The sequence below is a fragment of the Lagopus muta genome, chromosome 1, assembly GCF_023343835.1.
Source record: "Lagopus muta isolate bLagMut1 chromosome 1, bLagMut1 primary, whole genome shotgun sequence".
NCBI classification, from domain to species: Eukaryota; Metazoa; Chordata; class Aves; order Galliformes; family Phasianidae; genus Lagopus; species Lagopus muta.
In genome coordinates this window covers 15205680-15226439 of record NC_064433.1, presented here as the reverse complement: position 1 = coordinate 15226439, position 20760 = coordinate 15205680, and the positions used below count along the sequence as shown (strand labels likewise).

Below are 20760 nucleotides of genomic sequence, written 5' to 3'. Positions count from 1 at the left end.
TTATGAAGACAAATGGTCTCTTCCCTTTGACTGCAGCATACAATCATCTGAAGAATAAATGTCAGCTTGGACAATCTCTTCAAGGAATACAATACTTAAACACTAACATAACACTTGCCATACTCCTAGAATATTTGTGTAAGAACTAAAATGTACTATCATTAATGACTATTCACATTATATATCTGTACACATAGAGACATACTGCCTAACCAGAAGTACTCAAATGGAAAAAAAAGGATGTATAACTTTGAAGATCAGATCTACATGGAGCATCTACATTTCATTGTGTAGTGATACACAAGATGCCAATCGATAAATTAGTTCAAATAACTGAGGTGGCTAATTCACTGGAATAGAGAGTGCTATTCCAGAACATCTAATGAAAGAATATGTAAATAACCTTGGTGATTTATTTCCTGCTGTAATATTCTCCCACTGCTGCTAGACAGTAAGGCTCACTTCTGTTATAAAGTGAAACCCGGCTTAACTCAGATCACTGCCTCAAACTTATTTTCCTTTGTATTTTATTACTGCAGTAAGAACAGGTGATCAATATTTCCAGTCAACTGACACATCACACAGCAATTAAATATTGATGTTTCAGAAATTCAAAATTACTTCAGTATGCTTATTTTATTCTTCCCCTCCTCCATTTTCTAGAGCGCTGTAAATGCTCAGCCCCCATATGATTCCATGACTTGAAGAGAGAGCCTGAGGGGCTCAACATGGTAGCTTGTAATCATACTGAGTTATCAATCAATCCAGCTGGAAATGTCAACAGTACTTACTGCTTGTTCCATATTACGTGAAGAACAGTATGTGTTTCAAAAGCCACATATTACAGATACGTAAACAAATATAAAACATTCTAGAAAAAAAATACTAAAACACTTACCATCAAACTCTGCTGGCCCTACTCCCACTATAATTATTGACATTGGAAGCTTTGAAGCCTTTGAAAGAACAAGAAAAAGAGGTTTAATACATTACATAACCTCAGCCAATATTATGTAAGATGCAAAAACAATATGAATAAAAAAACATACAGAAGTGAAGCTTTAAAGAACAATTCCTTATCCTAATATCCTAAAATGATGAGGAGAATAAATCTTCAATTTGAGCAATATGTATCTTCTGTTTCTTCCATGAATGAAAATTTTTATTCAAGTTAGTCATCCATGCACAAAGCAAACAAGATATTAAATTATGTTATGGTTAAGAATTCTAATTTTACTTAACCTTTTTCATTCAATGAAAAAATGCAAAGATGGCTTTCCCTGAATGAACTCTCTGTAAAACCTTAAAAATTATGAAGACAGCATCATAAATACTGGACTCCCCTGCCCTGACAGCACTAGATGTCCACAACAGATATCTTCTGAAACTGGCTCTTTTCAAGAGGGTAACAACAAAAAAATAAAACATCTAACAAATGTCAGGGCTGAGAAATGTTTCTTATTGTGATCACAGAATCCTTTGAGTTGAAAGGAATCTCTGAGGGCCATCCAGTCCAACTCCCCTGCAGTGAACAGGGATACCACAGCTAGGTCAGGTTGCCAAGGACCTTATCCAGCCTTGCCTTTAAAGTCTGCAGGCACGGGGCATCAACAACACCAGGTAACCTGTTTCAGTGTCTCACCACCCTCACTGTAAAAGATTTTTTGATATTTTGATATTCTGATGAATATCTGGTGATTTTCTAACCTGAACTGTGAAATATCCACAGTCATTTTAAACAGGAGTCTACTCTGGCCGAAAATCATAGATGAAGATTTCTTCCTAAATTAAAATCAGCTCAGCTGAAGCTTCAAGTAAAGTGGCTTCAGAGCAGACTTACAGTTTTCTTCTGGAATATAGAAGGCATTATTTTGCCTCATCTAAAATACATTCGCTTTTTAAATGCACCATTCCCACTTCCCATTCTTGATCTGTCATAAAACTCTATGTAAAACCAAGCTGAAGACACACACTTAATTACTGTATACATGCTATTTAAAACAATGAAAATATGACATCCTATAAATCATCGTTGTGCTACAGCATTCCATATTGTACAGTGTATATTGTGTATTGACTGCAATTTCATTATGAACTGATACTACATAGTCAGTCTTCTATCTAAAATTTGGTAGCAAACACTATTTATTAGTTTTTACTTTAAATTATTAATTTAAATACTAATGCACTATGAAAAATGCTGGTAAAAGCCATCTGGACATGGTCATAGAATCATAGAATGGCCTGGGTTGAAAAGGACCACAGTGACCATCTGGTTTCAACCCCCTGCTGTGTGCAGGTCGCCAACCACCAGACCAGGCTGCCCAGAGCCAAATCCAGCCTGGCCTTGAATGCCTCCAGGGATGGAGCATCCACAGCCTCCTTGGGCAACCTGTTCCAGTGTGTCACCACCCTTTGGTCCTAGGCAAGCAGCTCTGGGTGTTTCTGCTTGAGAAGAGATTGGATCAGATGGACCCAGAGGTCCTTGCAACTTCAGCCATTCTGTGATAAAGGACGATAAATAGAGCATAACTATAACTGAGTTGCAGTATAGTGCATAAACCACTGACAGTAAGAGTAAAGTATTTTTTTGGATATGAAGGCACTATTTAAAGGCACAGAACATGTTCTGGTTTTCAGATGTTTTCGAGAATCTTGGAGTTTAAATTTAACATTCTTCAAAAATATTCCTAATCAGGTAGACAGAGTATTACATGATACTATGTATATGAAACCATAAGTGGCAAGGTCAGTGAAAAGACAGAGTTCAACTTCAGCATATAAACTTGGTGTTGGCATTTTCTGAATGACAGTATAACCTTTGAACAGTTTGATAAAGCAGAACAGGTCTGACACACATGCTGTAACAAGAAGGATGCATAAAGCACAGTATTAAAAAATGAAACACACTCTTTCTCAGTTTTGTACACATCAGCTTGTATTTAACATCTGTCCCTTTTTTCATTATTCCAAATATTATCATGACTGGAAAATGCTACCAGGAAGCATTTAATTAGTCCTGTTACAGTATACTGTGCTCACACTTCAAGAGCTATAAAGAAAAATGAAAATGCATCTTCATCAAAAATATTCAAAATTCCTGAACTTTTGCTCATTCTAGGCAAAAAACACATCTTCTGCACCTCCAGACATTTGCAGAACATCAGCTATTACTCTTAAAAATTAATTACTTCTCAAAACAAGGGTTCTCTGTATTTCTTAGTGATCAAATAGTTAATCTTACAAAGTAACAACCAGATGAACTTGCTGGTCTCATACTCACCCTCCATACGGACTTGGAATTGAAGGGGAGTTAAATCAAAAGTTTCTCTTTCTTCCCCATGGAGCTTTTCTGACACCTAAAAAAAGGCTCTATTCCAAAACTCTAAGCTAGACAAGAGGATGAACTTGTAAGATGAAAAGTTTGTTTATCCCCTTTAAAACTGAGAGTGGCTTTATCCTATTTTAATATTGGAAAGGAAGTAAACCTGTACCTTCAAACACAGCTCAAGCTGTTGTAAAAATTTATCATTCACAGAGCTCACTGACATGCAGACTCTGTCCATACGCTGCTGGCTAGAACTTGAGGGCATCCTGCTTTCCAGTGAGAGACAGAACATTCCAGTAGTATTCTCCTGTGCACCCTACAAACTGGAATGGTGCTGCAGCTGTCTACAGGAAGTAGTGAAAGTGGGCCTTCAAAAGTATGCCACCTAATTCTATAACTTTTGTTTTGACATGACAGATTCACTGTGGTGCATTCAAAACTATTGGAACAGGCCTTCTCAAACTCTGGATGGGTTTTTTGTGTACTTCCATCTGACATTTCCCAGGGACAGAAGAACAGTTTGTAGTGTAGAGTATTACTCAAAAGCACGGCAGTTTGAAAGAGAAAAAACATCTAAAACAATGTTTTAAATAATAATTTAAAGGAACTTGAGGAAAAATCTTGATTTTTAAAATTCGGGGCAACTATCTAAAAGGAAATTAGCTGACAGTTATGCTTGGCATTTGGGACCAGACAATTTGGAGCAGTTTTTAGAAGGTGAGGAAAAAAACAAAAATAAAAGCTGTCTGCAATTACTAGATGGATAAAGTTCATCACAGTTCATCATGTAGTACTGCATAGTAGGAGTGCATGAAGGAGGAAGAGTCAAGAAGCAGATGACAGAAGTTATATGAACATTTAGTGTTAGAAGAGACTTTCCATCAAACAGTAATTAAGCTGAGATACAGCTTTTAATTTCTCCTCATCTTCATACATAACCATTTTTTTTTTTTGCTGTTTGGAAAGAATGGTTAATTTATGAAACTAATTTAATATCTAAGATAATGATAGATTCAGTTTACTTCTTAAAATATTAGTGCCTAGAAAGATATTTCATATTTCAGCATTTTCAGCAAAACTTACATTCACTATGGATTCTTTTGTCTGAGCCATATCTGAAATAACTCCATCTGTAATAATGAGAAGAACAAAATACTGGGAGCCATCTTTAACTGAAGCAGCATATCTAAGGGGGGAAAAAAAGAACACTGCGATAGTAAAACAAACCTTTATATAAGAGCAATTTACATGAGAAGGAGCTGTATTTTTTAAATTTGATGGAGGACAATTCCAAATAATTAACTGTGATAGCACAACCCACTGTACACTGTGATACACTTGTATATTCTCGAGACTCGAGCTTCTCCCTGTACTATACCTGAATATAAGACAAAACACAACCAACACCATTCCAGTCTTGCCACAGTCAAAGGCCACAAGAAGCAACTGTTCTTTGAAAATAAGCAGCTCTTGAAGATTTGAAAATTTCTGAAAGATAGTGAGTCTGCAACAGTTTCATTGAATTCTATGGCCTGTATATCAGAAACCAAGACTAGAATTTGCTTGCTCTTGCTATCCTATACAGTTGGTGAAGAACTTTTTTTGCATGGAACGTGCTGTTTCACTTACTTTTTTATTTGACTGAAACAAGTCTAGTCACTGCCTTCAAAAAGGCTCTTAGTGCTGTGAAGGTTAAGCAAAACTTCATAATAGAAGTGGTCATGAGTAGCATTGAGAGCAGGGAAAAAATAAATACTATGGTATGTATGCTCAAGTACAGAATATTCATTACCTCACTGGTCACTGGACAGGGTATCTGTCTAATGATGTTCATGATGTTACTCAGAATATTCTAACAGTGGATTTGCAAGTGAATGCTGCCTATAAATAAGATGCTATAACAACAACATTTGAAAGAGTTTGGAAGAGTGTGAGTGAAACGGAATCTACAACTCACAGAAAGCCATACAGATGGGTAGAAAAGCCCCAGAGTCCATCAACTTGTTGAACACTTGTTTGTACACAAGCAGTAGGGACTGGAATTAAATGCAAAATACTAGCACACAGTATTCAGATCTACTAACAAGTATAAGTCAATCATGTTAGAATGAGTGAAAAAAACCACATTGTAAATACATTTTTCTATGTTTTAGCATCATGTAACTGTTGATCATTAATAGTGCAATAGTTGTACTGAAAATAAAAAGTTTCTGCAAAGTACTCGTTATGCTTACCTGGCTACATGATTAATTACAGGGGCAAAGTTTGTTGGTCCGTAAAGCTGGACTGATTTTAGACTTCTATAATATGCCTCCATTACACCATCAATGCCATGGCAGTATGGATTTTGAGGGTTTCCATTCTAAAGAAAATAAGAAGGGATTAATCTCTAAAAATAGTTATGAAGCAGAAGTGATGCATTTTAGTGAATACTATCTAGTGCACATTTTTAACAAAATTTAAGAATCTATTCAAAGTTTGCTACCAATATCCAAAGTAAGTGCCATGGTTGGTTCTGACTGCTAGCTGCCTAGGGAAGAAGTTTTTGCAGCCTTGTACTGTATGCAGTCTGGATCACTGAAACAGGTTCCCAAACATAAATGGAATTAAGTAGTCCTTACATTAAACAGTAAAAGGCGTTTCTTGGTGTGCATTTAAGGTACAAATTACAGGACAAATGATAAACTAGAGTCACATTTAGGAGCACCAGTTCTGGCTCAATAATTTCCAGTCAGATTTTAGTTTTGTAATTTAACTGGCATGTGTACAAGATCTCAGATTTATTCCTGGAATCTCATCCTATACTCCACTAAGGTAACTCTAGTTACCTCTAGACACCTCTAAACCAGCAGCCTGTAAAAGACAGGTTACAGAGAACAACAACAATAATTAAAAAAAAATTGGGTCATGATTCAATTACATATCAAGGTAAGATTAGCTTCAAACTGAAGTATTTTTGTTTCTCATGCTGCTATTGATGAGGTTTCTTTATTACTATTTTTGGCCTACAGGGACTCTGGATGTCTGTCAGCCATTTCACTACGATGAGAAATTTTGAAACGAGTCTTTTAGACCTAAGAATTCGAACATTTTCTGTAATTACTTTTCCTATTAACTACAAAAGACAACCCTTCCTCCCCCAAATTAGGTTGTGGTAAGAAATTTAAATAAATTTTTATATATTTGCTTACCAGTGCAAATTCATGCGATACTCTTCCATCTGGAGGCAGTCTAGCTCCAAAACCTAGAGCTGGGAACATTTTATCACTATCATAGTCCTGAATAATTTCACCTACTGCTTTCAGTGCCATGCCATATGCATTCAGCTGATAGGGATTCATATAGTGCAGTGAAGTAGGTTGTGAAGGGTTACCTGTTGAAGCAAGAGTCAGGTTTACTTTACAACTGAATCACTCCCAGATTTTCTCTCTTAAAAATGACAGAAATCTAGGAAAGAAGAAATTGAAAAGGAAACAAACCTATTTCCTACAAATGTAACTGTGGTTAAAACAGGTAACAATGCAACATTCTTAGTACATCTTTAATAGGTTAATACTAGGACCTGTAAGCTTTCTCACCAACGAAATGATAGCAAGAGATTGTGACTTCAACTGAGAATTTGTGTCACTTTTGTAGTGTAATACACACTCCTATCATGAAATTTACTAATGTATTACAAGATTCTGAAAACAATTCTGCAGGAAAATCAAAACTTTCCTGTTTCACCATTCTTCAGCCTCACTCTACTTGAAACTCCTCTGATTTGTACTTCTCAATGGAGTCTTCCAATTTAGCCAATTTGCTCACAGCAATAATGAATGGACACAAAAAAATTACAAAGTATGTAAACAACTGCAAGTTGCTCCTATTTATGCAATTCAGTATGTATTTTTTTAATAGAAAATTTCTATATGCTGTTTGTCCAGCATTTCTGTACAGGAATTGGTTTCTAGTCTGTTGTTGCTCAGCTGACTTCAGGTGGTGCCAGGTAAACAAATAATTCGTAATACAAAGTAGATAAGCAGAATCCTGACATAGTACACACACATAAACACTTCTAAAAAGTGTTTTTAAAGTGTCTTAAAACTAAGCACAGCACGAGAATATAGAAGCTTATTTTTATTCTTACCATTTGAGGCTGTGAAGTCAATAGCTACTGTGAAGTTGATTTGTGTTCTGCAAAATGAACAAATACAGCTCTTACTATTAGCTTTACTGCTATGTGGAAAATAAACGATACATAGTAATGTTTTTGGACAAAATGCAGGAAATCTTACTTTCTAATTCAGGTAATGCACATTGAAAATACCATTTCAGTGGTACTGAAAACATGTACTTTATTCCATCCCTCCTTTTTCACTGCTTATGAAAAATCCCAATTCTACATTTAGATTATTATGATCTCCATGTATTATTATTTTCAACAGTAATACTGATTTTTCTTTTGACAAGGAAAGAAACTGACAAGACAATAAGGGTTCTACTGATCTGCTCTTAACACTAAAACCATGTATTCAGTCAGAATGCATTAGAAATCATGCTATACATAAAATCTTTGGAGCAGACAGCAAAGTTTTTGGCATCATTCATGGGAACATAATATTTTAAGAATTTTAATTTAATACTTTTAGGAGTACTTTCCTTTACTATCAAGGAAAATTGTGGAAGATAAAAGTAAAATCTGGGAATGGGAATATAAAAATTAGCAATTTGAGCAGTAGCTAAGTAAAGCCATTACTGTGCATGAATCAATTGTCAGCGTACCATTATTGTCAGAAAAAGTAGTCACTAATGGACTTATGGAGTGACAATCCAATTAATGCAATCCTGTAACTTCCTTCAGCACAAAATGCTGTCATTCTCAGATAATATCTGAACTGGTAAGACTCTAATCAGGCAGAAGAGTTTGGATGAATCCAAAAATTGACTTTTTACTCAGACAAAGTCTTTTACACAGTCCTTCAAATTTCTGCCTCTCAATGTGCACCACTGTGAATTTATTGACCAAACTGCCAAAGATTACAGCTCTTTAAAAGTTATTGTACAAATTTAACTCATGCACACTTAGATCAAATATCAAGACCTGACACCTGACCTTACAGTAGAAGATTTACTGCTCAAATAACCTTATCACCCAGAGAAAATGCTATTATGACATGAAAACATAGGTTCACACATAAAATCACATGGAATCATTTTATTACACTGACCAAGGCCTACACAAACTAAGCTAGGCATGAGTGGACACCATCTCTAAAAGGCAGCAAAACCCAACCAGCAACCACAGTATTAAGAAGAGCCTTGTGGTTCCCTGGAATACTGTCAGCCCTAAATACGTTTAAAAATGCATCAAAATGGACTTGAATGAAGAACAGTGAAAGCTGCTGCAGACTGAAGAGTTCTGAGACCTATGATTTATGAGATATGCATCCGGCTGGTAATTCTGCATTCTGCTTTGTGCACTTTCATCCAAAATACACTATTGTTAACGGTATGACAAGTCAGATTTTGGTTGGTCGATGCCTGAATGTTAGTCCTTGTGGTTTATTAGCCAAACCATACTTCCACATCATCAGTTAGTTACAAGAATAAACACTGTAAGAAGTGCATGTCAGCTACTTGTTATCACTATCTCTGCAGTATGCAGTATGGCTGTCTTCCTCAGCCATTAACAGGATAGGAAAATCAACCAACAACAAAAGACTGATACAGTACTTTCTCTAGTTTTATGTTTAGAGTTCTTATTAGCACTGCTAAACAAAGCTGGTTTTGGACAGTCATCTCCCTATACTTAGATTTTAAGAGCTTTACTGTGGTGCAGTGTTTGAAGACTAAAACAAAACTCTTAAAACCATTACAACCTGCATACCAAGAACAGAAATCCTTCAGCTGGATGAAGAACACATAACTGGGAAAACTTCAAACAATTCTTCCCCTGCGGAAGCAGCAACATGTGTTTGTAAACTCATTTTCTGCATCAGTTTTCCTGACTCAACTTGTAACAGTTATGCACATCCTGAATGTACAACAGAAATGAGAAAGCAAAGTAAAAAAATCTTTAAAAGGAAAATGGGTAACAAAAGAAAAAATATCTGAAATACATCTAATTACAAAACAAAATCACATTTAATGTAACTAAAAGTAGTGACTGACAACAGCGGTTTCAGAAGTATACCAAAAGCTGATATGCCTGTGTTAAATGCATATTGCTCTAGATAAGAGAAATTCAGCTGTTGAACTGGAAAAAATCCCTCACCCATTTATTACCATCCACAATAATCTGGACTACAGTTTTTCTCTAAGAAGAAGAGTATGTTTATTACTGCATGTGCCAATTCGACAACCGTAAAAATGACGGCATAAAATAAGATCAAAGCAGATGTCTACCTTTCTACAACAGAAGTTAAATCACTTACTTGATCTTACAACAGTTACACAGACGCATACACAGATTAGAATTCAGTTTCCAACAAGTTTCTACTGTTATTTTATAACCTCACTACACCATGGAAAATTTGAGGAATCTAAAATGGCATTAAATGCCATTTTCAGGCAACTAGATCCCACTCTTAATGCAAGTGTCACATTGCATTATGGACTCATAACCACACAGTATTATTCATGCCTTACAGTGGACTGGGGAAGCTGGAATAAACTCACTTAGAACAAACATGCACTGATTGCCCTGTGTTTTCAATGACCGTTTTATACATTCATATATAACATACTTGAAATGTCCCTCTAAGTATGATCTTGTGGAAAAGAGACATGGGAAACTAGGTCACACAAGGCACTAATGTCCTACAGCAAAAGGAATGACAAACTACAGAAAGGTATGAAATGAATATCAACCCTTGTAGTCAAAATTATCAAAACATAATTAAATCTTTTTTTGAGTAGAAAACTGGGTATCTGAAGTTCAAACAATTTAACTTCAAGTAAGTACCACAGCAGAAAATATTTCTAAAAGCAGCTGCACTAATGTGAACACGTATTTTGCGTGAAAGATTAATTTGAAATGGTATTAATTTCCTTACTGCTCCTCAGGACTTAAAAAAAAAACAAACCTGCCCATAATTAAAAAAAAACTAATTTGGGAAGGCTAATTTAGAAGCTGTGTGTTGTGGAAACATCAGACACAACTAATCTGGAAGTCAAGTTAGATGACTAGAAAATTAATGTGAATGATATTTTAAGAAATGCTTTCACAGTAATACATGTTATTCTGGAAACAAATTAAAAGTAATGAATATATCTGACAAGTCAGACAACTGCCCTGTTTTTATTTCTACCATGTTTAATTTCTTTTCAACAGAATAACATTTAGGTTCTATCCACTGTTATGTTACTGCTGTTATTAACATAGTAATGACATGTTCATCAACAGTAACATAAAATCTTATGTAAGGGACAATAGCTGAAAAAAAACAATTAATTCAGTGTGGATGCCTAAAATTTTAACAAGCATCTGAAATCATAGTCTTCAAGACAAACTTAGATGCATGATTAAATAACTATATTTTGAAACATGCCAAGAAAGTGGAAGCTTTATTTAAGATCCTTTACTGCTCGTTTATACAAAAGCTCTCAAAGCTTAGAGCAGTATCTGAACTATGAAAAAACACTGCAGTAAAATCACCTATCTGCATAATGATTAATAAGGAGGGATATGCTGAACTACCTTCGTGCTTAACTTGTGAAAATAAATGAACTGGTAGACAATCTTTAGACTTTTATACACAGAGCAGTTCGTTATGATGCTGAGGAAAACTAAGCAAATATTATGTGAAAGTGGAAGTGAAATCTGGGGTGTTTTCAGGATTAACTGAATGTTCTCAAGAAGGGACATATAGTCTTACTCTAAACAGCCAGAAAGTCATTTTCTGAACAGTGCTCAAAATTACACACACAAAAAATAAACAGTATGATTTGTGTCCTACCTGTATGTAGAGCATCAGAAAATAAATGAACCAGTCACTAAGCTAGAACCATACTTCAATGCAAGACCAAATGTGGAAGAAAAACAGAGGTTCTCAACACACAAAGCAAGCATAAGGTAAATATCCATACCTAGGAAATCCTGAAAAGCAAAAAATCTCTTTTACAGAGCAACACATGAATGCTTTACTGTTATTCCTGTATGTATCTCTAATATTTCAAAATGCCACAGTAACGCACGTAAGATGCAATATGGAATCCAAATACCTCACATACAGGAACTTTTCCAAACTTAGCTGCATAACATAGGTTAGATTTTAGTTTAGAGAAGCACAGAATCTGCACAGTACTAAGCTACAGAAAATTCCAATATGCAAGAAAATAATTCTGTATTTACAAACCACAGAAAACTTACTGCAATCTAACTATGCTGAAATTTATGTTAAAGCCACACTCTGTTTAGGCACAATGATGTGCAGCGTTATTCAATTACAGAATGCACCATTTTGTATAAGGACAAGTTTTGTAAGATGCAGAGCTGGATGAAGGCAGGGGAGGAGGTGGCCTGTTCTGGATGTGGCTGCTAGTGAAGCTTGCTGCACCAAGTTGTGCTTTGAGTTGTTTTCCGAGGCACTGGAACAGGCTGCCCAGAGAGGTGGTAGATGCCCCATCCCTGGAGACATTCAAGACCAGGCTAGACCATGCTCTGAGCAACCTGATCTAGCTGTAGGCGCCCTGTTCATTGCAGAGGAGTTGGACTAGATGACCTCTGAAGATCTCTTCCAACTCAAATGATTCTATGATTCTATGAAATACTTAAAGAACACAGAACAGAAAGACAAGCAGAATTTCCTACTGGGAGTGGCAAGAAGGCCCAGATAAATGGGAGAGACAAAGTACTTAAGGCTAAGGGTCAAGAATTTTTTGCTGTTAAAATATTTCTAGTTCCCCAGATTTTTCAAAAGTAAGGTTTTTCTGATCAGGAAATTCATTTGCTGAGGTTGTTTTTCTGCTTTGCCAGATGCACATTCCCCATGGAGCTGGATGAGAAGCTCATGATACCCACAGCTTCAAGGGAGGTTGTAAGGTCACAAAGCTGTGCATAAAAGCTGCCAGAACACTGCTAGGCAGTAAGCACTGCTAGGCTAGGCAGGCTGGGTCACTGAGTGTCCTGACTCAGGGGAGGGCTCAGATAGAACATCCAAGCACAGCAACATGCCTTGTGGACTCAGAACTGCTAGAGGAAGACATGACTTCTCAGGGTGAACTCATGCTATATCATCACTATCAGTTACAAAAGCATCTTACCAGCAGCAGTAACCTTCACCACAGAGCAGACAGTTTGTGACTTCAGGAGAGCAAGGTAAAACTATCTTCTTTCAATCAGAATTGATACACACGCAGGAACGAGCTAAACCTGGATGTAGCTGTTGACCAGGCTTGACAGTGTGAGGTTTTTTTTTAACAGTACACTGGAAGGAAGAATGAATTTCCTCTGCATCTTCAGAGTGAAAACCAGCTGGTCTGATAGCAGGGGGCAGTTGGTGGAGGTTTGAGAATCACTTACTGTGCAGCAGTCTATAACTGAATCTAGTGCAGTAACTAACACTAACAAGGGGCTGTATCATCTATGCTATTTATTGTAAAAAGCCTCCAGCAACAGTATTTTTTTAATCGCCTCTTTGCAAATGCAGCATCAAAACAAACAGCATTTTCTTCGTAAAAGTTTCACAAGATCCTCCTCCGATATAGCTTTATTACTCCTAATTATTCTCCAAGGATACAACATACATGGTTAAGTCTCTACAGTGCATAGCTATGACAGCCCTTGCTTCATAGCTGTATTTCAACTAAGTTTCCTCAGTACATCAAATGTGTATGCCATTACATATAATCTACTGGTTGGATGAAAATAGCTGTCATAATAGCAGTTCTAAATTTCCTTTTGTGACCTTCAGTGATTCAGTATAGCTCAGTTAAAAATGAAAGCCCTTACAATCCAAAAAATATGTACATGTTCATATCTGAAAGCATTTATGAAGGCAAGTTTTAACACAATGGTGCAGAAACATTTCCCCTTATTTTTCCACTAATCTGGAACAGAAAAGATGACTGAACACTTGTAGGTTGAAAGAGGACATCGTTCCTGAAATTTTCATGATTTACAAACATCTAAAGTGCCACACACTATTCTAAGACATCTAGAAAGTCTGAAAAGTATGGAAAGTTTTGCACAGAGATGTTCTTTCTGTCCACTAAGGCTTGCAGCTTTATGGCTCCTGGTCTCATTTCCAGGTAAGACAGAGCCAACTACTCTACATTAAAATTTGATAGTGTTAGGACAAGGGGAATGGTTTAAAACTAGAAGAGGGGAGACTCAGGATAGGTATTAGGGGGTCACTCAGGGTGTGGTGAGGACTGGTGCAGCTGCCCAGAGAAACTGTGGATGCTCCATCCCTGGAGGTGTTCAGGTCTCGGTTGGACGGGGCCTTGCACAGCCTGAGCTGGTGGGGGATAACCCTGTCTAAGGCACGGGCAATCTAACAAGATGATCTTTGAGGTCCCATCCAACTCATGCCATTATGTGACTCTTTGATTCTATATGCACAAAATAAAATAAAACACTCTGTTAAGTGTTCCACAGTCATTCCTACAAAGCACGATTATTCAAAATGAATTCCTCTTCAAGGCAATAACCCACACATTCCTGGCTTATTCATATACTGGGAGGTGATTTTTATAGGAAAACATGCTAGTAAGTGGAAGGAGAAAACCACTTTTGAAATATACGTTAATTTTTAGCACAAACTACCCTACCTTAAACATAGGAAGGTCAGTGTCGTAACAGGTGATTAAGCATCAAGATACAAGGAAAAGCTAGCAACTAAGATGATGCTACTTGATGCACAACAGGTACAAAGAGACATCCATCTCTTTCCTACCATACTACTATAAAATTCAGCGTTATTACATAAAAATAAATTAGAATGTATGAACAAATTTCTATGTCATTTTTTATGGCTTTTTGAAAAAGTCACCAATTATATTTATAATGAAAAATTCTAATTAAAAATGTGCAGATTCAAAATACAAATCAAATCAATACAGCAATCCGAATTAATTACAATTAGCGCTGTCAAGCTTTCCCTTAAATCAGTGTTCATTCTAGACACTTCAAATCAATTACAATAAAGTTCTGAACATGAAATATTTCATAAGCATCCATTCATAGAAGAGCCAATATTGTGCCTCCTGCAGAATCACTGTTTGCTTCCCCTTATCTAACTAAATGGAAGGAAAACAAAAAAAATTATGGGGGACATACTTGTTGGGAAAACAGACTGATAAATGAGGACAACTTCAAGTCACTCTTCCTCCAAAATTTGTTAACTGGACTGAAACTGATGTGCAGTAGAATTAAATGAGATGAAGTAAGAGAAAGACAGGATCAAAGAAAATGGTTGTGAAACTCAGTCTCCTGGTTATGTTTTCAAAGAAGAAAATTATAGGTGTTAGAAGAAAAGGTAACATTTTATTAAAAAAAGCCTTCAGATTTTTCACTGGCATGTGCTTAGAAACAGATGTATGAATCACTAAACAAGATTTAGATAAAATAATTAAATGATTATGATTAATGCTCAGACTTTTAAGCAGAGTAGTCTACTGAATTATATTCTATTCTTTTATCAAAAAAGAGGGATAATCTTCAAAACTAGTAATTATTAATATTGCAAGACTTCTTTGCTTTGCACTTAGAGAGAAAACACAAAATATCAATATGAATTACAGTAGTATTATTTGTATTCAGAATTTATATTAATCATCTACGGAATACAGATATGTAACTAGCATTGTAAACAACTCCGTGGGAAATATGATAACTTAATCTGAAAAGATTACACATGTATGCACTCTTTTCTTGTCTTTCCAAATTGAGATATAAAACTGAACAGATTCTGACAACAAATGAATTGAACCCACTTTGAGGAGAAACAGGAGGATCTGAAGAGTGGAAACAAAGAGATTATAAGTTTTCCATCATAAGTGTTTCCACATAACTGAACTGATGGCAATGACTGCAACTCTAGAAGACCTAGATCATTTCTTTGTCCAAAAGCATCCAGGAACAAAATGCAGGCACTCTGAGGATAGTAAAAAGTGATCCTTAGTGACCCTAACCAGCCTCATCTCAGCCCTCTGACCACACCCTCATGGGCACAGGAGCCCCATTTAAGTCTGAAGTCTGAGTTGATGTCAGAGGAACACAGAACTCCAGCTCAGCTATGCCCACAGACTGACTTCATAGCTTCACCTCCTTGAATTCTCAGCATAGGCCCACCTGACAGTCACTGGAACTGATCCTGACCCTTATCTACGGTTTGACTTTCTATCCAGATCTTGATTTTCCTCATCACCACAGATTTCCCTGAAGTTTTGGATTCTTAGCTAAACCTGTTCACCATCTCTGGGCCTGCAATGTTTGCCTTGTTCATGGAATCATAAAGTGGTTTGGATTGGAAGGGACCAGTAGAAAGAAAAGAAAAAGAAGAAAAAATTCTCCAAAGATATGAGTAACAATTTTAAAGAGAACACATCTACATCCATGCTTAAAATCTTAAGCACTCACATTTGCAAGAACTATCCATGAAAATGCTCTAATTGCATTTAAACTTAAATGAGCCAAAAGGCACTGTGTTTTGACATACATAAGACACTATGACCCTTAGTAAAAATACTGAATTTTATTCACTGAAGAACAAACAGCAATAAATTTGGATATCCCGACTTTGAAATTTAACTTTATGGGAGAATTTAAACATCAAAGAATTTGTTACTCCTTGAGAGAGAAAAAAAAAATTACTCTCTGCTGCAGCACATGACTTAGGTCAACAATATTGACCACTTCTTAGCAGTGATCCATTCCCTCTACCAGTTATGAGTTTGATATAGTGTATAATTTCCAGCTGTATTTCTAAAAACCTTAAAAATAATGGACTGACAGTTCCTCTGTAACTAGAATATAACTGGTGGCATCATCTTAACAAAACAAACTACAGTGATAAATGAGTTAGGAATAAATCTTAAACACATTATCGTCTGTAGGATTACCATGACTGGAAACAAAGATGAAGCAGTGTATTGCTAATGGCAAAACACAACACAGACATTCTTTGTATTTCAGCTGAAGCCTGGTTGAAGACTGCCAGAAAAAAAAAAAGCTGGTAATTTGTTCCTCGAAAGATAAATAGTAATCTAAAATAGCTATAGAAAAATAGGCAGTATGCCTCAAAAAGTGTCTAAAAATGTGTAGTAAATTATTTCTGTTTTCTTCTAGAGAATATCACTTTCTGGTACAGAGGTTAAGAATTGAGAATTCCTGAAATTTGATCCCATTGCCAGGTATATTCTAGGGTAAGCCATTTCCTTCTATCTCTTCTTCCCTTTCGGAATGACAATAAATGAGAAATTAAAATGTTATAAACTTTACATAATTAGTATTGAAAAAATGCCTTTGATGGGGAAAGGCTCTAAATAAATGCCAATCATAAATAAATCAAAGATCACTGTAGTCAAAAGAAATAAAACAGCATCTTACTAATTTAATAGTACATATATAATTCCCTTTCAGTTAATTCCATTTTCACTGGTTGATCAGACTCAACATCATTATTTTTGTACCATTACCTATCCCAACAGTACACATGAAGTTCCATAACTTAAATGACATGAATAACTTAAGAAAATACAGTTTCTGCATGAGGAAACGATACAGTTCTTACAGTAATAACCTGGAGTCATCATATGCAATGTACAAATACAAATTATTAGTGAATTACAATGAGATTGTGAAAAGAGGAAAACTTTGTTGACTATCACATACCCGCCTTTAATATAGTCAAGGAATGAAACTTCTGTTTCAATTAGGAAGGAAAGCAGTGTAACCTGAAAGCAAATAAAAAGAGACAGATGTGAACTGTCATTTCCCAAATAAACAAATGGAGACACATCCACAATGTTTTTGGAGGTAAAAAAAAATGTAACCGTTTCAGAAACCAGTTTTTGAAAGGGAAGAAACAAGTTTGGAAGTCTGCTACGATTTTTTTTTGGTGGTTGTTTTGTTTAGTCTGTTTCAGTGTGGGTGGTTTCTTATTTTTTTTTAAAGTGAAAGATAATGGATGAAAGATCACTTTCCAGGGCAGGCAAACTACGCTTATTCTTTTTGAAGTACTTACCGAGTACTTCAGTTCTGCTTAAAGAACTCAACTACTATTATTTATGCCATTTCCCATGTTAGCAATTGTACTGGGTACTGATACACACACATACATATGAATATAGAAAAATCTTTAAAGTGGAACATATAGAAAAATGAGGAGGTGAGAAATTTTTTCGCAATCGGTTTTGATCATTCAGGAATTTTGGGAGTCCTCAACATAAGCAGCAGCTTAAAATGTGGCATTTTGAGTGCTCAAGTTGCAGAAATTTTAAATCAAGTGGAAAAGATCTGGCATTGAAGATTTTCATAAAGGTTCATGAGGCAAAGAATTCACTCCATATTATTTTTGCTTTATTTACAAATTACGCTGTCCATATGCTGTCCAAAAGCTTAAAATGACCTCCTAAGTAGTAATGAATGGAAATGGCTACTCTATCAGTGTATTTCTTTAAAATAGCATGAGATAGCAATCAATGACCTACATCCACTTTGCTAATTTTTTTTTTTTCCAGAAGGCAACTTTCCATTAGTGAGAATGATGATCTTAGACGGTTTGGAAATGGAGAAATTTGTCAGGACACCAAATACCTTGGGTGAATGATGGAAAGAAGTAAAAACAAAACTATAGGTAAACATACAGGAAAGCGACTATTCACGGAAGGTTAAAGGAAGGCTGCACATAGGAGGGCAAACGGGACAAAATGGAGTCAACATAAAAGCAATTATAAAAAACATCAGTAAAGAAGAAAAAAGGAAAGAAAATTACTAACACTGAGCCACTTGTAAATTTCCTATTAATTTGAGACAAAAAATAAAAAATCCACAGTTGATTCTGCCTGCCCAACATGAGTAAAAAACGTTCTTTCAGGTACAGACAGCCTGAAAAAACTATATTCTAAGACTTTAATTAGCAAAATAAATAAATAAATAAATTTAAGAAATTTATCAGATCTGGCAGGGTAAATTTTCACAAACTACTTTTTACATTTTAAAACAGAGGTACAAAATAAGTGATAGTTTTCCTAGTGATGAACAGACTTATACAAGAATGAGAGACTGACAAATCGTTTCTTCAAAGCTATATATTTCAGAGTGAAATTAGTCCTCCTGGCTTGACTGGGACTTTCCATGAGCAAAGAAAAAAAAACTCCATGCTGAATTTTCAAAAGAACGTATCTAAAATCTGTTTTGATTTTCCAGTATACAGTTCTTCAACATTTATCTTCATTTTCTCGTAGATGCTCTGAGTATTATGGCTGCCAGAACTCAGAAGATGTGAAAATGCTGAAGGGAATTATCTGTGTTGCTAACAAATGGTTCATAACAGAATATGAATAAAAGGACATTAAATTCTCATCCCAAAATAGCCTTAACAGAATTTTCAAGATGGACTTACAAAGTGCTGTTGGCAATAAAAATTTATGACTCTTCCTGCTTTAGCATGAAGGGTGTGACTTAGTAGCTTTTATTGATGCTACGTGAGCAGTTAAATTTAAACATAAAATCAACTTTCAAAAATGCAAATATGTTTCAGACAAAATCTAATAGTGTCCAATCAAATAATTTCAAGAATCTGCCTCCAGCTTTGGTGTAACTCATTTTTAAAATCATTGGCAACTTAACAGCACACTTAAAAACAACTTTAAAAAAAAAACATAAACACATCTGAAAATAAATGCTGTAGTACAGTAAATAGTTTATTGTTGTAGCTTTCACAGATGGTTCTATTCCAACTCTGTTATATGTCAAGTCAACTACTTTGTATTTCAAGAGAAAAGTGTTCAGTAATATTACAAATTATATCTACTTACTGTTCCAGAGTTAATATACTTTTTCTTTTTTCCTTTTTTCTTTGGATTTATTACCTAGAAACACAGACAAAAGTATTAAAGCACAGTCATTTTTTATTAAACACAAAGATAATTGTGAAGACATTTTCAGTGCACAAAACAGAATCTGCAGAATCTAAATTTATTCAGTGTGCTTTCTACTTATGCACCTCAAGGCTGGGCTACACACGGATTTCAAAACCAGTGATTTATTTTTACAGTGCTGGGTAAGGCAGTGTTGTTACTGATATTCAACAAATAAGGGACTGAAACAACAGAGGTGAGTGTTCATTACAACTGAGTGCACAGTGGCTTTGAATTTACACAAAATTTTGCATTTTTCTGTACTTCTGATTCTAGTGTTCCTGTGTTCTGGGTCATCACTTCTTTGTCTTACAATGCACCTCTTCCATTAATCTGCTTCCATCTTCACAGTGTTATCTGTGAAAAATGGGAGCTGTCCTACCCCTAGTTTTTCTATTTGGTGCAATGACAGGTATGGCAATTGCAATGAAAGAAAGGCCGAGGTCATACAGTCTCAAAACTAGCTTGTTATTTCATAAAATCTGGCACAGACCACCACCTGACTGGCAAACACAGTGCACTCTCAGTGCACAAGAATCTTCACAGAACTGGAAAGTATTAAATCATTCTCTTAAATATCTTGAACCCACATTCATACAATCTCCCACTGCAGGCATTTTAAAAAAAGATTGTTTCCCTTCTCAATACCTGAAGGAAAGTCTCAGACAGTTTCACTAAATGCACAGAAAAATGTACTCCTGTTCATTATTGCACACAGAATTGGAAGCAAAATATTATTTTGTTAATTATGTTTATCAGCTATCTCCTATACATCCAGGAAAACTCAAATTCTTCTTACTGCCAAATTCCACTGTAAACTATGCACAGATATTCCATGAATGACAAGGAATTAAAGCATTCCCAAATGAAATCGCAGCTACTTAATTGCTAAAAAATATTGTAACAGTAATTCCTGAAAATGGGAAAAGTAGCAAAGCCTCTTCCAAAAATTCACCCCCAACCTTACATTCCTTGCACAACATAGAACAGCTGTGAAATGCAAATCAGAAAGATATAAATATCATTGGAGAACTTCCCAAGCAGACTAAATAAGAATGACTCTCTCTCTTCAGTTTGCCACACTGCTATCTGGTGAGTATTCTTCAAACCTTTTACTGTGTAACACACAGGTGCCCTCTGTCAGCCTAAAAAATCCTAAATAACCCATCCCCCTCCTAGTAATATCCCCCATCACCATCCTAGTGGCTGGATAGGTGAGCTGCAAATTAAAATCTGTATGCAGATGCAATGCAATATTATGCTTGTTGAACCAGAATTTTAGCTGGAAGGTGACTCTTACTGACAACTGCCCAGAGCAGGAAGATGGAAGTAGCAAACTGCCTGCCTGACCCACAGTCCTTCGT

General features: G+C 35.7%; 1 protein-coding gene across 1 annotated transcript in view; it reads right to left on the bottom strand.

Annotated features, from left to right (window-relative positions):
• Window positions 1-20760, bottom strand: part of CPNE8 (copine 8) — a 92411-nt gene that overhangs the window by 9085 nt on the left and 62566 nt on the right. Inside the window, exons 12-18 of the mRNA XM_048964766.1 lie at window positions 19295-19348; window positions 17148-17209; window positions 7458-7504; window positions 6520-6701; window positions 5563-5690; window positions 4412-4514; window positions 899-956 (exon numbers count right to left, since the gene is read on the bottom strand). Of these exons, the coding sequence (XP_048820723.1) occupies window positions 899-956; window positions 4412-4514; window positions 5563-5690; window positions 6520-6701; window positions 7458-7504; window positions 17148-17209; window positions 19295-19348 (634 nt within the window). The remainder of the gene's footprint in view (window positions 1-898; window positions 957-4411; window positions 4515-5562; window positions 5691-6519; window positions 6702-7457; window positions 7505-17147; window positions 17210-19294; window positions 19349-20760) is intronic.